Here is a 14,871-nt window from a genome sequence, read left to right as displayed (position 1 = left end):
TTTGTGGAGTACGGTAAGAATTAGAGATAATAGACGCAAAGGGCCTACTGAAGTGAATGACACAAAATAAGCAACTGATAAACTATAATTATCACCACTCTGCTCAAATTTGCTACAAGTCTGGAAGCTCTGTCACCAATATTGCAATATTTTGACATGAACTCTTAAGAGAAAGAAATTATTCAAAAAAATCTAAGGATGATGGCAGTAACTAGGAAAAACAAAATGACATTGTAAAATATATTTTCATAAAATATCAGTTACACATATGATAAATGATAAATATGCTAAGCATGACTCTGATTCAGTAACCAAAAGAATCCAACAGAAAAATGGTAAAAGAATATGAAAAGGTAGACACAAACAAATGACTTAGACGTGAAAAGATGATCAATTTCACAAAAAATGACCATCAAAACAACTATGAGATACCATCCTCTTTCACAGGGACAAAAAATAAAGGCTGATAAAACCTTACTGGAAATGGGTAAACTCATATACTGCTGCTAGAAGAATAAACTGGGCTGGGAAGAAATATGGTAATATCAGTAAACAGTTATAGTATATATTTCCTTGACCCATTCTCCTTTCAGGAATGTATCCCATAAAAATACCTAGACAAGGTATTTTCACGAAGATATTTATTACGACATTATTTGCTATAGAAAAAAAAAATCACTTTGGTTAGACATATCTATTTGTAGGTTACTAGCCAATAAACAGTTACAATTCTATGCAACAGGAATATTATGCAGTTGTTAAAAATGATACACTTATCTATATCACCTACATGTATACGGATCTGTATGCAAAAAATATGCCTTAAAAGCTTTTAGAGGTTTATACAGGAAACCTCTCTGGATCTGGGAAGTTTGAGGAGGAAGTGAAAACTTCTTATACCCTCCATAGTTGGCTTTTTAAACCAAATATATGTATTACTTTCCTTACTTAAAATATTTGTCTGGGGGGGGGGGTTGAGCATCCAACTTCAGCTCATGTCATTATCTCACAGTTTGTAAGTTCGAGCCCCACGTCGGGCTCCGTGCTGACAGCTGAGAGTCTGGAGCCTGCTTCAGATTCTGTGTCTCCCTCTCTCTCTCTGCCCCTCCCCCACTCGTGCTCTGTCTCTCAAAATTAATAAAAACATTAAAAAATTTTTTTTAAATATTTGATAGGGAAGACCTAACCTATGAATATAGAATGACTCAGTCCATTTATATTCTCTCAGTGTTTGTTTTGATATTAGTAAAGCTCCCTAAAAAGATTTTAGAAAAAGGCCTGCAATTATCTATCACTTACATCTACAAAACATAAGAGAAAGTAAGATGACTGCCCAAATAGATCACATCTATCAATTTATGCTACAACTTAACGGGAATTCAATATATGCACAGCACTGAATTCTACATCCAGCTTACCACCAGGCTGTGGGGTCCTGAACAAATCCTTTACCTCTAAACTTTAGCATCTTCATATAGAAAATAAAAATATTTTACATAGCTGATGGTTCTAAAGTAGCACAAAAAATTTAAGGTATTATCAATCAATCAATCAAAATCCTTTGTTAGAACCCATCCCATAAACATTATTACCATCATTAATACCTCTAGAATACCCATTTGCTTGTTTTTAATAACCATCACTATGAATTTTAGAATAAGCAGTATTAAGAATCATGACCAACTGTAATTATATCAATTACAAATTTTTAAAATGTAACTTCCTAAGACCTCAGTAAACACCTTATTTTTCTCCTTTTGCCAAACTAAGTCCCTCATTGCCCCAATATTTTTCTATAAATAGTTCGAATTACCTTTTCAAGGCTGAAAAAGTTAGTAGTGTTTCTAAATGTGTTGAGGCTTGTAGATCGCGTTTTCTTACTGAGTGCTGCTGGATATTGGATAAAGAGAGGATATCGTAGTCTGAGAGTAAAGAATCAAGCTTTTCTGAAATAAAGGTAAAAAGGTTATTAACACCTAAACTTACTAATCAATTGTAATATCACTAAAATGACAAGTTCTGACAACAAACTCTTCCTGACGCATTTTGAAGTGCTAAGCATAACCTATGAAGCATTCTTGCCCCCCCAAATTAATTAAAGGCAAAAAACACAAATCGAACCTGAATTTAATCAAAACCTAACTTCCACTTTTTAAGACATAAAGGGATTAGATTGCCAAATTAACTAACAACCTTAGGAAGCAATCAGCCACACCCAGAATGTTAGAATTCCTACAGAACAAATGACCCAATTTCTTCAGGAAATAAATGGCATGGGAAAGAAGGGTGGGGCAGAGACAAAACACAGCAGTCCTCCCTTATCTGAGGCTTCCAGTTCAGAGCTTTCAGTTACCCAAAGCCAGCTGTGGTCTGGAAGCAAATGATCCTCCTGATCTACCGTCAGAAGGTCAATACACAGTAGCCTAACACTAGGTCAACATGCCCACATCATTCACCTTACTTCATCTTAACGTGTATGCAGTTTAGTTTAACAGCTCACACTGTCACAAGGGTAAGTTCAGCAAAATAAGACTTTAGGAGGGGTGCCTGACTGGCTCAGTTGGTAGATCATGCGACTCGAGCTTGCAGTTGTGAGTTAAAGCACCATGCTGAGCATAAAGCTTACTTTAAAAAAAAAAAAAAAAAGATTTTGGGAGAGACCACATTCGTATAAACTTTTATTACGGTATATTGTTATAATTGTTCGATTTTGTTATTACTGTTGTTTAATTCTTACTCTAATTTATAAATGAAACTTTACGATAGGTAAGCACCTACAGGAAAAAACACAATATATCACAGGGCTTGGATAGTACTATCCATGGTTTCAGGCATCTACAGGGTGGAGGGAGGGTTGTCTTGGAATGTATCCCCCACAGATAAAGGGAACTACTATAGACAAGAATATGGCAAGCAAGCCAATGTGCGAACCTTTTTTTTTTTCTAAAAGATTTTATTTTTAAGTAATCTCTCCACCCAATATGGTGCTCAAACTCACAACCCCAAGGTCAAGAATCACACGCTCTACCAACTGAGCCAGCCAGGCACCTCGACCTTTTTGGATCCTAGGTCAAACAAACCAATGTGAAAAGATACTTGTGACAATTAGGGAAATCTGAACATGAGTTCACATTCATACTAGCTACTAATAATTTTGATATCTCAAAGAGTATCATGTTACGAATGAGCTAATTTCTAAATTAAAGGCATTTCTGGCCTGTCAGCTTAGAATTGCTAAGATGAAGGTGACCAACTCAAACTGACCACTGCTAACCAGGGCTATATCAATTCCTTAACAATTCATGTGTAGTACGAAAGAGCAACAAATGTATTAATGGCCCGAACAAACCGAAAGTAAATCTTTTACAGAAAAATTACATATTCCAAATTAAAGAGCAAAAAACAGGTAATATCCCCATCACTGCTCCTGTGTCCTCAACAGACACAGCAGAATGATCAATCCACTGGACATGAGGAAGTAGAAGTGATATGACCAAACTAATCCCTGAAAAAAAAAAACAACCAACATTAATTATTTTACTAGACTGACTTGGAACCCAAGAAAAGCAAAGATGCACTACCCCAAAAACAAAACATGCACAAAAACATTTTTATTTGGTATAGAGCAAGAGTAAACACTATAAAGTATATGATACCCATGTAAGTCACTTTTCATCATCAGCTCTGCTGCCTCTTCCAAAATCAGGAGGATTTTTGGAAGACTATTTTGGTGACTGAAGTCTGTAGAAATTGTCTAAAAATATTGGAGCTGATGTTTTCCTTTTCTCTCAACAAATACCACTACAGAAGCAATGGTGTTCAAAATCATTCCACTGGACTTAGAATGTCCTTAAAATATAACACCAGGAGCTTAAAATACAAGTATATTGTTACTGAGGTTAAATATGCCCACAAAACCACTTTGAAAAGAATTGATCCAAAACTCGTCCCTCTTCCCCTAAATATCCTCAGTTGGTTGAGTCCCAATTCATTAATTCCCTCTTATGTGCCAGGCACTAGTCTAAGTCTGATATCGCATTAAATAAAGCAAAGTCCTTGTCTACTGAAGTACTCATTTTAGTGTGGGAGAGACAGACAACGCACAAAAATGTCAGTACTGTGGACGTTAAAGCAGGATAGCAAAGACAGGCAGTAGGCAGGACCAGTTTAAGAAGAGGGGTCAAAGAAGGAAAGATGCTTCACTGTTGCATAATATTTAGGCAAACCTGAAGAAAACAAGAGGTAAGCATGCTGTTATATGATGAAAGTAAATTTTTTTTTTAAGTGGTGCCATGCCCAACATGGAGCTCAAACTCACAACCCTGACATCAAGAGTCACAAGCTCTAACGTCTGAACCAGCCAGAGGCCCCGAAAGTAAATTTCATCAAAATCCATTCAAGGCTCTAACTCAAGATAAGATTAAATAAAGTGGCAGCAAAGTTCACATTTTTGGGTACCATTGATTTTCCATCAATAAAATTTCCTTTAAAATTTAATCAACAGAAAAGCTGTTTCAAAAGGCATCACTTTTATGCCAATGGATGGTTGTTGATTTGGCATTATTAATTATAACACTTAGCAGTACCAATGAAAACCTTCAAGAAGCTAACCACTTATTCAAAAATGTTTTTTTACTTTTTTTTTTTTTTAAGTAGGCTCCACACCCAACGTGGGGCTCAAACTCATGACCCTAAGAATCACATGCTCTACCGACTGAACCAGCCAAGTGTCCCTATTCAACAATTTTTGAGTGTGTACTTCCTACAAGACACTTTGCTGGATGTTTTATTACATTATCTACACAACATACCTAGCGTAGTGTCCCCATTTACAGATGAAGAAACAGACTCAAGGAGAATAATATCACAAGACTAATGCAGCACAGAACCAAGATTTGAACTTGGGCTTGTCTGGCTGAAAACCCCACGCTTCACTGATGTCATATTTGTGAAACTCCTTAAAAATATCCTAGCTCTTCTTGGACCTTCTACTTCTTGACCTCCTACTTTCTGATGTGTCAACCAAACATGACCTTGCCTCTCTCTGAATTCTGTAGCCCTTTGTTTACAACTCTTTTTTCCAGTACTTCTGTGTTATATTTGTCTTATCTCACGGATTGTAAAACAGCCGAAAGGGAGCTGGGTTTTATTACTCACAGTATCCTTACTTCACAACACCCAGCATAGAACCTTGCAAAAAACAGCATTGCTGTGTGCACCAATTGCACAAATCCTCAATGCCAAGATGCTGATACAATCCTTTATAGCTCTTCAACTTCCTTGGTACAGGTTGGTACATGAACTCAGTTTCATTCAAGATCATAATCACTCCTACTGGCTGCAAACCTTAACCTCAATACTATAGTGTCATTGTCAATAAGATAGGCCAGTTGTTCTCAAAGTGTGGTCCCTACACCGGCAGCGCCACCTAGGAACTTGTTAGAAAGGCCAGTTTTCAGGCCTCTTCTCAGTCCTACTCAGTCAGAAATCCTGGGGTTGAGGCCCAGCAATCTGTGTTTAACATGCCTTCCAGGTGATGCTGATGCACTCAGGTCTGAGAACCCCTGAACTAGGCTCAAGGAAGTAGCTCAGGGGCACCTGGGTGGCTCAGTCGGTTGGGCGTCCGACTTCCGCTCAGGTCACGATCTCACGGTCCGTGAGTTCGAGCCCCGCGTCGGGCTCTGGGCTGATGGCTCAGAGCTTGGAGCCTGCTTCCCATTCTGTGTCTCCCTCTCTCTCTGCCCCTCCCCTGTTTATGCTCTGTCTCTCTCTGTCTCAAAAATAAATAAAAACGTTAAAAAAAAAATTTAATAAAAGGAAGTAGCTCAAAGTGAAGACAAAGCTTTAGGCACAAAGACGGTCCTTGTTCAGCCTTCCATTATTTTTAAGAACAAAAATCAGAAACAAGGTACGTTAATAAACTGAGAAAAAGATACATTATAGCACTTCAAAATGACAAAAAAAATCTACAATCATTAAAAACGCTGGGAACAATAGGTTTCTAAGAACACGGGAACATACACTATAAGTAAACAAGATTAAGACAACAAGGATAAATAAACAAGAGTAGATTTAAAAAAACTATTCATATTGCATGATCTTAACCATGTATAAAAATAGGCCTAGAAAAAAGAAAGAGCGCGATAGTAACATCACTGGTTATCTTTAGGTATATTTTCCATAACAAGCACCTTTAAAATGTAGCTTGCTAAAGTACTTTGAAATACCTAAGTAATGTGTTTCAACTGTAATGTGCCATATTATAATTACTAGATATCTCCCACTGGATGCCCTGGCACCACTCCCCTCGTCCAACAGAGATCCTGCTCTCAGTACCGCCTGCCCCAGCAAGGAGTCTCTCAGATACTTCGCATTCCACCGTACCTCACCTCCGAAATTCCAACCACACTGGTCATCTCAACTTTCAATTGCTTTTTCAACAGAATTTGAAATAATTCCCAAGAGTTTATCTTTTATCCATATCCAAATCTCGGAATAAACTTAAACAGAATCCATTTAATTATCTTTCTTAGCACTCCACCAAGGCTGCCCAGCACTCTCTACAATGAGGACATCTTCCTTGCTTTCTAAGTCCTTCCAGCAGTCCCGTAAACAACTGAGCTTTTTTCTCAATTTAGCTGGCTACAAACACAAAATTAGAAAACAACAGACACAATTCAAAAGGTCAGACTAGAGTACTACTTTATTTAGGTATTGCCTACCATCCCTCCCTGCTCTTCTCTGCCACATGCTATGGTTTCCCTCACTTGGCCTCCTCTGTCTAGTTGTCCTTACTGCTTCTGTCCTTACTGCTCTCCCACCCCCACTGCTCCTTTCCTGCATACACAGTCTGCACAGTTTTCCTCCCTTCCACCAGACCCCACCTACTCATTTATTCAACATTTGTTGAAAATATCCCACCTTCCAGGCACTAGGGATATAATAGAGAGAAATAGATATCTGATAGAATTAGAACACTGGAGAGAAGACCACTCACTATACAAAAAAAAATTATAAAGTATGTCAGGTACCCAGGGAGAGGAAGTTGCAAGAAGTCATGGGAGGACAGAGCAGGATGACTCCTGCCTGGCAAGCCAAGGATGCTTTCCTGGGGAACAGTACTGAAGCCAAGACCAAAAGGGCGAGTCCACCAAGGGAAAGAAAGGACAGGGTTCTAAGTAGAAGGCCTAACATATACGTTGAGGTACACGGGAAACAGAGCAGAATACTCAAAGAAATGAAAGTAACTCACCGAGGCTGGAGTACAGAACGACACAAGAGGTGTGAGAGTGGAGGCAGGCAGAATTCGGTCAAGGAAGGCCATGGAACTAAATTAAGGATTTTGGACTGTAGATAAGGCAACAGCTATAAGAAATTTCAATATGACTGCAGTGTGGAAAGTGGGCTAAAGGGGAACAAGACCGGAGTCTGGGAAACTGGCTAGTAAGCAGACAAGCCATCCAGGCAGAGATCACGAAAAGACCCCCAGGTTCCTGGCATGGGTACCTGCGTAGATAGTGGCACCACATTCACGGAGATATTAAAAAAAAAAACAAAACAAAAACAAAAACATGAGTAGGAGCAGGTTTGGGGGAAGGGATGATGGGGGGACAGGTGGATGCTGAAAGATTCTGGAGTTCCATACTATATCTTGTTTCTTATATAGTTTGCAATTACACTGTTCCTTTACGTAAGACTTCTCTGCATTTAGTCATCATACTTTTGCAGTTGTCAGTGATAAGTCACATAGTGATTTCAGGCAGAGAAAGCAAATCTGTTTTACACAATTTTCAACACCGACATGAGCAGTAAAAAGCAGCTGATACTTCATTCCTTCTACATGTTCTCAAAGGAGGAGGAGAAAACTGGAGCTTCAGGCTTGCAGTAAACTGGCTTTCTCCATGTAGGTGTGAAGTGGCCTATAGATCTGATAAACCGTCCATTCCATCCTTCTTTTACACCCAAACTGTTTCATCTGTGGGATCTGCTTTTATGGCCACTGACTGATACAAACTATACCCATATTTCTTTCATCAAGCCCAGAGCCAACACTTCTATGATAAAACCAATTTTTAAACAATCAAGTGTTGTATGATTAGAGTCTGGGAACATTTGTGGACGTTTACTTAATTTTTCTTTTTACAATAAATTGCGTAACTTGCAAGTATAATGCAGAACCACTGTAGCCCTCGGCCTACTCACCACTGCTCTGCTGGGTGGAGTACAGAGTTCCCCAAAGTGACACGTGAGTGTCATGCTCCTACTTCTGATGTCAGACGTGAAAAGGAAAAAGGCAGGACTGCTGTATTTAGTCTGCTTGTGCAGAAGACACAGGAGACCTGACCGCTCTTCAGGACTCCCCAAATTATGCAGGAGAAGGGAGTGGCCCGGCCAGGTTACTGTGCTCTGGATGTGGGTAAATCCCTCGCTGGGGCTAAAGGATGAGAAAAAGGAGAGCGGTGCTCTCTGCCGGGCAGTGGACCCCAGAGCCTGGGAACTAAAAACTCAATTTCATGGGTATACACCAGTTAGGGGTGATGGAGGATGAGCTGTCTCAATAATTCCTTATCAAGAACTCTTCACCAGGGCCAAGATTCTCCAGCAAGACCAGCCACATGGCAACTCTAAGCCCAAATAAAAGTTAGCACAACCCAAGGGAACCTGTAAGGAAACCGAGATCCGTCCATACAGCTCTGTAGCTGAAAGGGATACAAATCCAAAATAGGCAGTGAACTACTTCCACACCTTCCAGCACCTCCGCCTATTCCTAACCACTGTACCCAATACTTTCTTCTCATCAAACAAATAGATGGTAAGTAATTCTGCACTTATATTTGAAGTGCCTGTGAACAGGAGACAGAAATATCAAGTGGGCAGTTGGATACAGGAGTGTGGAGCTTCGGACAAGTCTAAGTCAGAGATACATATTTACTAGTTACTAGAATATGTAAGTGAAAGGAGGGCAGCAGATGAGACTTGTCAAAGTTGACAACCCATGTGGGAGGGGAGGGGAGGGGAGGGGAGGGGAGGGGAGGAAAGAGTAAAGAAAAGAAAAGAAAAGAAAAGAAAAGAAAAGAAAAGAAAAGAAAAGAAAAGAAAAGAAACGAAACGAAACGTGTGGGAGGGAGATACCACTCTCCTTGGTTAATTTTAGGACTAAGTTAAGGGATATAAAAAAAAGCATTTGACTTCACTTCCCTACCTCAGTAAAATCTATTCTCTACTCTGGTCCCTCCTTCCCTCTATCAGTCTTTTTTCAGACTTTCTTTAAATTATACTTCTAACTGAAAACACCATCTCTCACAAGTACAAATTGGTAAAGAACCCAAAAATCAACCACCCTTGGCCTCAGAGGACACCTACACTTACTGTTCTGGAAAACTCTGTAAAGGCCAAAGGGATTTCTCTCAATGAAATACAGTTTATCTCTCTGACTAGTTCAAAGCAGACTGGCATTAAATCTCTCTTGGAGCAGTTAGGGTGGTTAAGTGTTTCGGTTTCAAAGGAATGCAGCCTGTAAGCAAAATTAACATCAAAAGAGGAAGCCAGATGTCAAACCATTGAGCAAAATGGTGGCCAATAATGAGAAACAAGCACTGCAACGTGGAGAATCCCCACACCAATAACCTCAAGGTAAATTTCAACACGTTTCTGATACAAACTTTCATCCCTCATCTATGACCTATATTTTTTTCCCTCCACCCACTACATCCTCTTTTATTAAAAGTAACACAAAAGGAAAACACTTTTGAAATCAGAGTGAGACTTATACACCCCAGCCGCAACTTCAACAAGATATCATCGTGACTAAGTTCACATGACTCATAACTTTCCTGAATTATGCAATTCATAACAGTTCAATCGAAATCATCTTGGGTGTCCCATGGAGTACTTCAAAAGCCAGGATTCTAGTATATATTTCTATCCTTCAAAGACTGTTGTCAAATCCCAATCAATATTTAGTACTGAAGGACACCTCGTTGGCTCAGTCGGTAGAGCATGTGACTCCTGATCTTGGGGTTGTGAGTTCGAGCATCATGTCGGGGGTAGAATTTACTTAAGAAAAGTAATACTGAGGTTACAGTAGCATTTATAGAATAAGTAGGCTACCATAAGCCATGCTCTTTAACTATAAAACTATTCTTTGATCTTGAGCAGTTAAGCAACCAATCACATCCTAAGCCATCAAACACACACACACACACACACACACACACACACACACACAGTCATTCTTCAAAAGAAAGAATACCCACAAGGCATATATTTATCACTGTGACAACGGGACAACTCACTACACCTTCCTTAGATTCATTTTTTTCTGTTTTATTTTAAAAACTAAAACATGATCTCGAAGATTCCTTGCAACTCTACAGCCTCTAAGTGCCCCTGCCAGCAGTGTCCTTATTTTCCCTCTTCATCTACCTAAACTTAAAGTCTGGGCTCTGAGTATCACCTCCCTCAGGGAGCTTCCATAACCTTCCCAGGCCAGACCGGGTGCCTCCTCGTAGTAACAATACTTGCCATGAGGCACTTGTATCAGTCTCCTCCATGTTGCTTTGGAACTGTCCGTTTGGACCTCTCTACACGACTGATGCAAAAGCTTCGTCAAGATGAACATTGTTCATCTTCCTATTGCCAGCGCCACACGTAATACTTGCATACGCTACGTGTTCTTCTAACATCTGGATGGGGCGCCTGGGTGGCGCCGTCGGTTGAGCGTCCGACTTCAGCCAGGTCACGATCTCGCGGTCCGTGAGTTCGAGCCCCGCGTCGGGCTCTGGGCTGATGGCTCGCAGCCTGGAGCCTGTTTCCGATCCTGTGTCTCCCTCTCTCTCTGCCCCTCCCCCGTTCATGCTCTGTCTCTCTCTGTCCCAAAAATAAATAAAAACGTTGAAAAAAAAAAATTTAACATTTGGTGAATACATGGATAAGTCTATGCATTTTCCTGGCACTAGTGGTAGCCACCTCACAAATACAAAGCACACCGTCAAACACACACACACACACACACACACACACACACACCCCTCTATGATCTGTAAATGTTGTAGAGGGTTCATCTAGAGAGTAAGGTTTTCCTCCACTCTGTGCGCACCCTTAGGATTCACATGCTACTGACTTTCCAGCTGTGAACAAGAGCGTGTTAATAATAAAAGTGAAACAGCCGTGTTATACTGGTGAAAATATAATTTTAATATCTCAAAACACCCGTTCTTTTTATTAACATTTATCCTTACGACGTAGATCCTTACCCTATCCCTCCATCCTGACCACCCCTACCTCAAAGCTCCCCTTCAGTCTGTACTGACTTATCGCATCTCGGCCCTTCCTAACGAGCTCCCTTGTCGTTCATTAAACTACTCACTTGTAATCCATTTCAATTTGAGATAACCACAAAGCAGTTGTTCCAGGGAGGACACTCAACACCTTTAATACCCTCTCAGCCAATTACAATTTCTTCCCCTTAAATAAAAGAATTGCCAGGCAAACTAATGCGAAGGTTTTAATTAGCTATAAAGAAAGCCCACGTGGTGTCTCAATCTTCACAACACTATACATGGAATCATGGTGGTATTTGGGGACCAATACAACTATGAAAAAATCAACCCTGCACACTGGGAAAATATACTAGGCTTCATATGTAATTACTAATTAAACTGTGTTACAGGTCAGCTTTTGGAAGGTAAAAGACCCTAGGACATTGTAACTTTACACGAACTTCACATCTCTGAATATACGTCCATCCTGAAAATCCAGCCTCTTTAGAAAATCTAAATAAGAACCCTCTACTTTCTGGGCTCAAAACTGACCAAACTGGTCGTCTCTGAGAACTTCTTTGTTTTAAAATGGCAAGGAAGGCTTTCACGCAGCATCAAAAAGTCCTCTTGGTAGGTTTAAGCGCCTCCTCCCAGCACCTCCAATAAGCTACAATTTAAATAAGTACCTGCTTAAAAGTTCGCAAAACACAAGTTCAAGATTGAGCTCTCCGGTCTCCGCCTTCCAACCAGATTACTACTTAAGTACCTCCTACAGCAGAAATTCTAGTTCATTTTGGAGAGCCAGGGAGAGCTGTGGGGTTCTGGGCCCTTCCCATCCTCCACCAAGTCCCGGCTTTGGTAGGAACCCCTTAGTAGGACAGGGACCTGCACCACATCTCCCTCCCCAAACACGAGCCAACACCTCCCCCCCGCCCCGTGCTTCCCTCTTTCCCGAACTACTCCCCAAACACAAACTCAGGAGGCCGACCCCTCCCCGGGCCTCAGTCACCCAGGGGGCCCTTCCAGTATCCCTTTCCCATTCAGAAAGTCAAGCCGGTCCTCCTACTTTCCCTAAACTCCGAGAGCCACACCCCCTTCCTGCACTGAAAACTTCGGGACGCGCCACCGTCCTCCAACACCCCGCCCCCAAACACCTGAAAGATCCTGCTCCCCTGCTCTTCCCCGAAAGCAGCGCGCTCCAGGCGCCCGGCGCCTGTCTAAGCCAACTCTCCCGGGTCTTTACCGAGTCGCTGCGGGGAGCCGAAGCCCGGCCCGTCCGGAGGTCGCGGCGCCAGCACGAAAGGAACCACGCTGGTCAGGAAGAGGAGACACTGCCTCATGTTCCCGGCCCGGCCACCGGCTCCAGCTCTCTGGGCAGCCTTCGCCTGACGGGGGGGGCGCTCAGGACACTGCTCACATTGGGAGAGAAGGGAATCCGCCCGGCCCGGCCCCTCAAGACTCTGACTCCTCCCGCGCCGCCTACCGGAAGACTCTAGACCTCGGCTCCAGGTCCCCGGAAGTGCAGGAAGCGCTCGGAGAGGGCGGCTCAACCCGCTTCCGGCCGCCTCCGGCCCCCACACCGCCCACAGCCGGAAGCCTGGCCCTGCGCGGCATGCCGGGAGGCCTTCGCTGGCCCCGCCCCTTGCCGGCGCCCCGCCCCCTCACCGCCCCTCCGCCCTCCCGCTCCGTCTCCCCAGGGGCGCGGCCGGCGCCTACACGGCCTGACTCGACCCATCCGGGCCTCGCCTTTGTCCTCGGGTGACCGCCGCGAGGGAGGCGGGAGCTTGTGAGTAGGCCCTCAGAGGCGCGTCGGGCCACCTCCGTCGTCTGAGTCCCACGTCTGGTTAGGATCCCCGTTACGCTTTTCACTCCACGGCTGTAGAAAGCGCCCTGCGGCCCAGGGCCTACCGCGAGGGGCGCCTGGGCTGGGACGCCGGATGGAGGCGGCCCAGCTTCTGACCCGGGAGAATCTCTGTCCACGCGCCAGGGTCCTGGGAGACCAGCCTCCCGGACGCAAGTGGGGTGTCCAGGCGGGCCGTCCGCGCCTAACGTGCGGCCACCGGCGGCGTCCCTCGTGATCAACAAGGCTTGGTGGCGGGAAATGAAAGGTAGCCTTCTGGACGCGAGTTTTCTCGTTGGCCCCGCTGTAGGCAGAGGGTCTGCAAGCTTTTACAGAAACTAGGATCCTAGCCCTAACTCCTCCACGTCTGTGAGTACAGGAGCTAGAATCTTCCAGCCAACTTTCTAAAAAGTCAGTCCTGCTTGGTTCGTTTAGCTTAGATTGGAGAGTTCCCAAAGCAGTTTGTATCTTGTGTTGCAATCCTTCGCATAATTTTAGTAGTTGAGTGTTTATAGTATTGAAGAAAACATTCTAATAACATTTGATGCGTATTGCTATTTTGGTTCAACTAAAATTTATACAAGTAGGACATAACACATTTCCCACTTAAGAGTGAGTGGAACAGCCTTTTCTCCATTATGAAGTGATAACTTGTTGGGAACAGAATATAGCCTTGCTTGGTGAACTTTCAAGGCTAGCTCCTAATAAAATACACAAACGATGGTTTAAATTTAGGTTCATTGTGGTAGGGCCTTAGTAAAACCTCAGCATCTTTTCCAACCGTTGTTATCCATAGTTACTGGCTTTGTGCATTTTTGGTTTCACTGCAACTGGTTCATCTGAGGTAGGCCTTCATTAAATAGAAACACTGATTGCATGCCTAGTCAAAGGTAGGCAGAATTTTGCCTCTGCCAATCGTACCCAACTTAAGAAAAAACTGTATCTTGGGTGGCTGTCAGTTGAGCATCCGACTTCGGCTAGGGTCATGGTCTCACGATTCAAGAGTTCGAGTTGTGTGCATCGGGGCTCTCTCCTGTCAGAGCAGAGCCCACTTTGGATCTTCTGCCTCCCTCTCTCTCTGCCCTTCCCCTGCTTGTGTGCACTCTCCCAAAATAAAAATAAAACATTTTTTAAAAATAAAAAAATTGTTTCCCAAAAAAATGTGACCATTGTGTACAATTTTTTTTTCTTGAACACCTAGGCACCATACTCTCCAGCTTATAAACTTTATTTAGATCTTCATTTATATTCTTTCAGTGTCTTCCACGGCTCTACACTTGCTCATAGAAAACACTTAGCTATCTGTTTCATAAATGCCATTTTTAATTTTTTTAGTGTTTATTTATTTTTGAAAGAGAGACACAGAGTGCAACCAGGGGAGGGGCAGAGAGAGAGGGAGACAAAGAATTCGAAGCAGGCTCCAGGCTCCAAGCTGTCAGCACAGAGCCCAATGCAGGACTCAACCCCATAAACCACAAGATCATGACCTGAGCCGAAGTCAGATGCTTAAACAACTGAGCCACCCAGGCAACCCTTTTTTTTAGGTAGGTTCCATGTCCAGTGTGGGGCTTGAACTCACAATCCAGGAGTCTTCTGCTTTACCAGCTATGCCTGCCCAGTGGCCCGGTAAAAGTGAAGCTCCTGGTCTACTTTCTTTTTCATATCCAGAAGTCCTAGATTTTCAGGAATTCGAAGCAATCTCTCCCGTTTACAAATCAGGACCCAAATTCCAATTTGATGTTTGTCTTTCATTTCTCATTGTCCATAAGA

The 14,871-nt window shown here is 42.7% G+C and overlaps 1 protein-coding gene across 1 annotated transcript in view; it reads right to left on the bottom strand.

Annotated features, from left to right (window-relative positions):
- ADAM17 (ADAM metallopeptidase domain 17) overlaps window positions 1-12,846 on the bottom strand; it is a 52,292-nt gene extending 39,446 nt beyond the window's left edge. Inside the window, exons 1-2 of the mRNA XM_027077845.2 lie at window positions 12,505-12,846; window positions 1,814-1,946 (exon numbers count right to left, since the gene is read on the bottom strand). Of these exons, the coding sequence (XP_026933646.1) occupies window positions 1,814-1,946; window positions 12,505-12,601 (230 nt within the window). The 5' untranslated portion in view covers window positions 12,602-12,846. The remainder of the gene's footprint in view (window positions 1-1,813; window positions 1,947-12,504) is intronic.
- Between the last annotated feature and the right edge of the window lie 2,025 nt (window positions 12,847-14,871).

The sequence above is a fragment of the Acinonyx jubatus genome, chromosome A3 (genome assembly GCF_027475565.1).
Source record: "Acinonyx jubatus isolate Ajub_Pintada_27869175 chromosome A3, VMU_Ajub_asm_v1.0, whole genome shotgun sequence".
Taxonomy (NCBI): Eukaryota; Metazoa; Chordata; class Mammalia; order Carnivora; family Felidae; genus Acinonyx; species Acinonyx jubatus.
The sequence above is the reverse complement of the archived record's forward strand: the minus strand, read 5'-3'. Positions and strand labels throughout refer to the sequence as shown.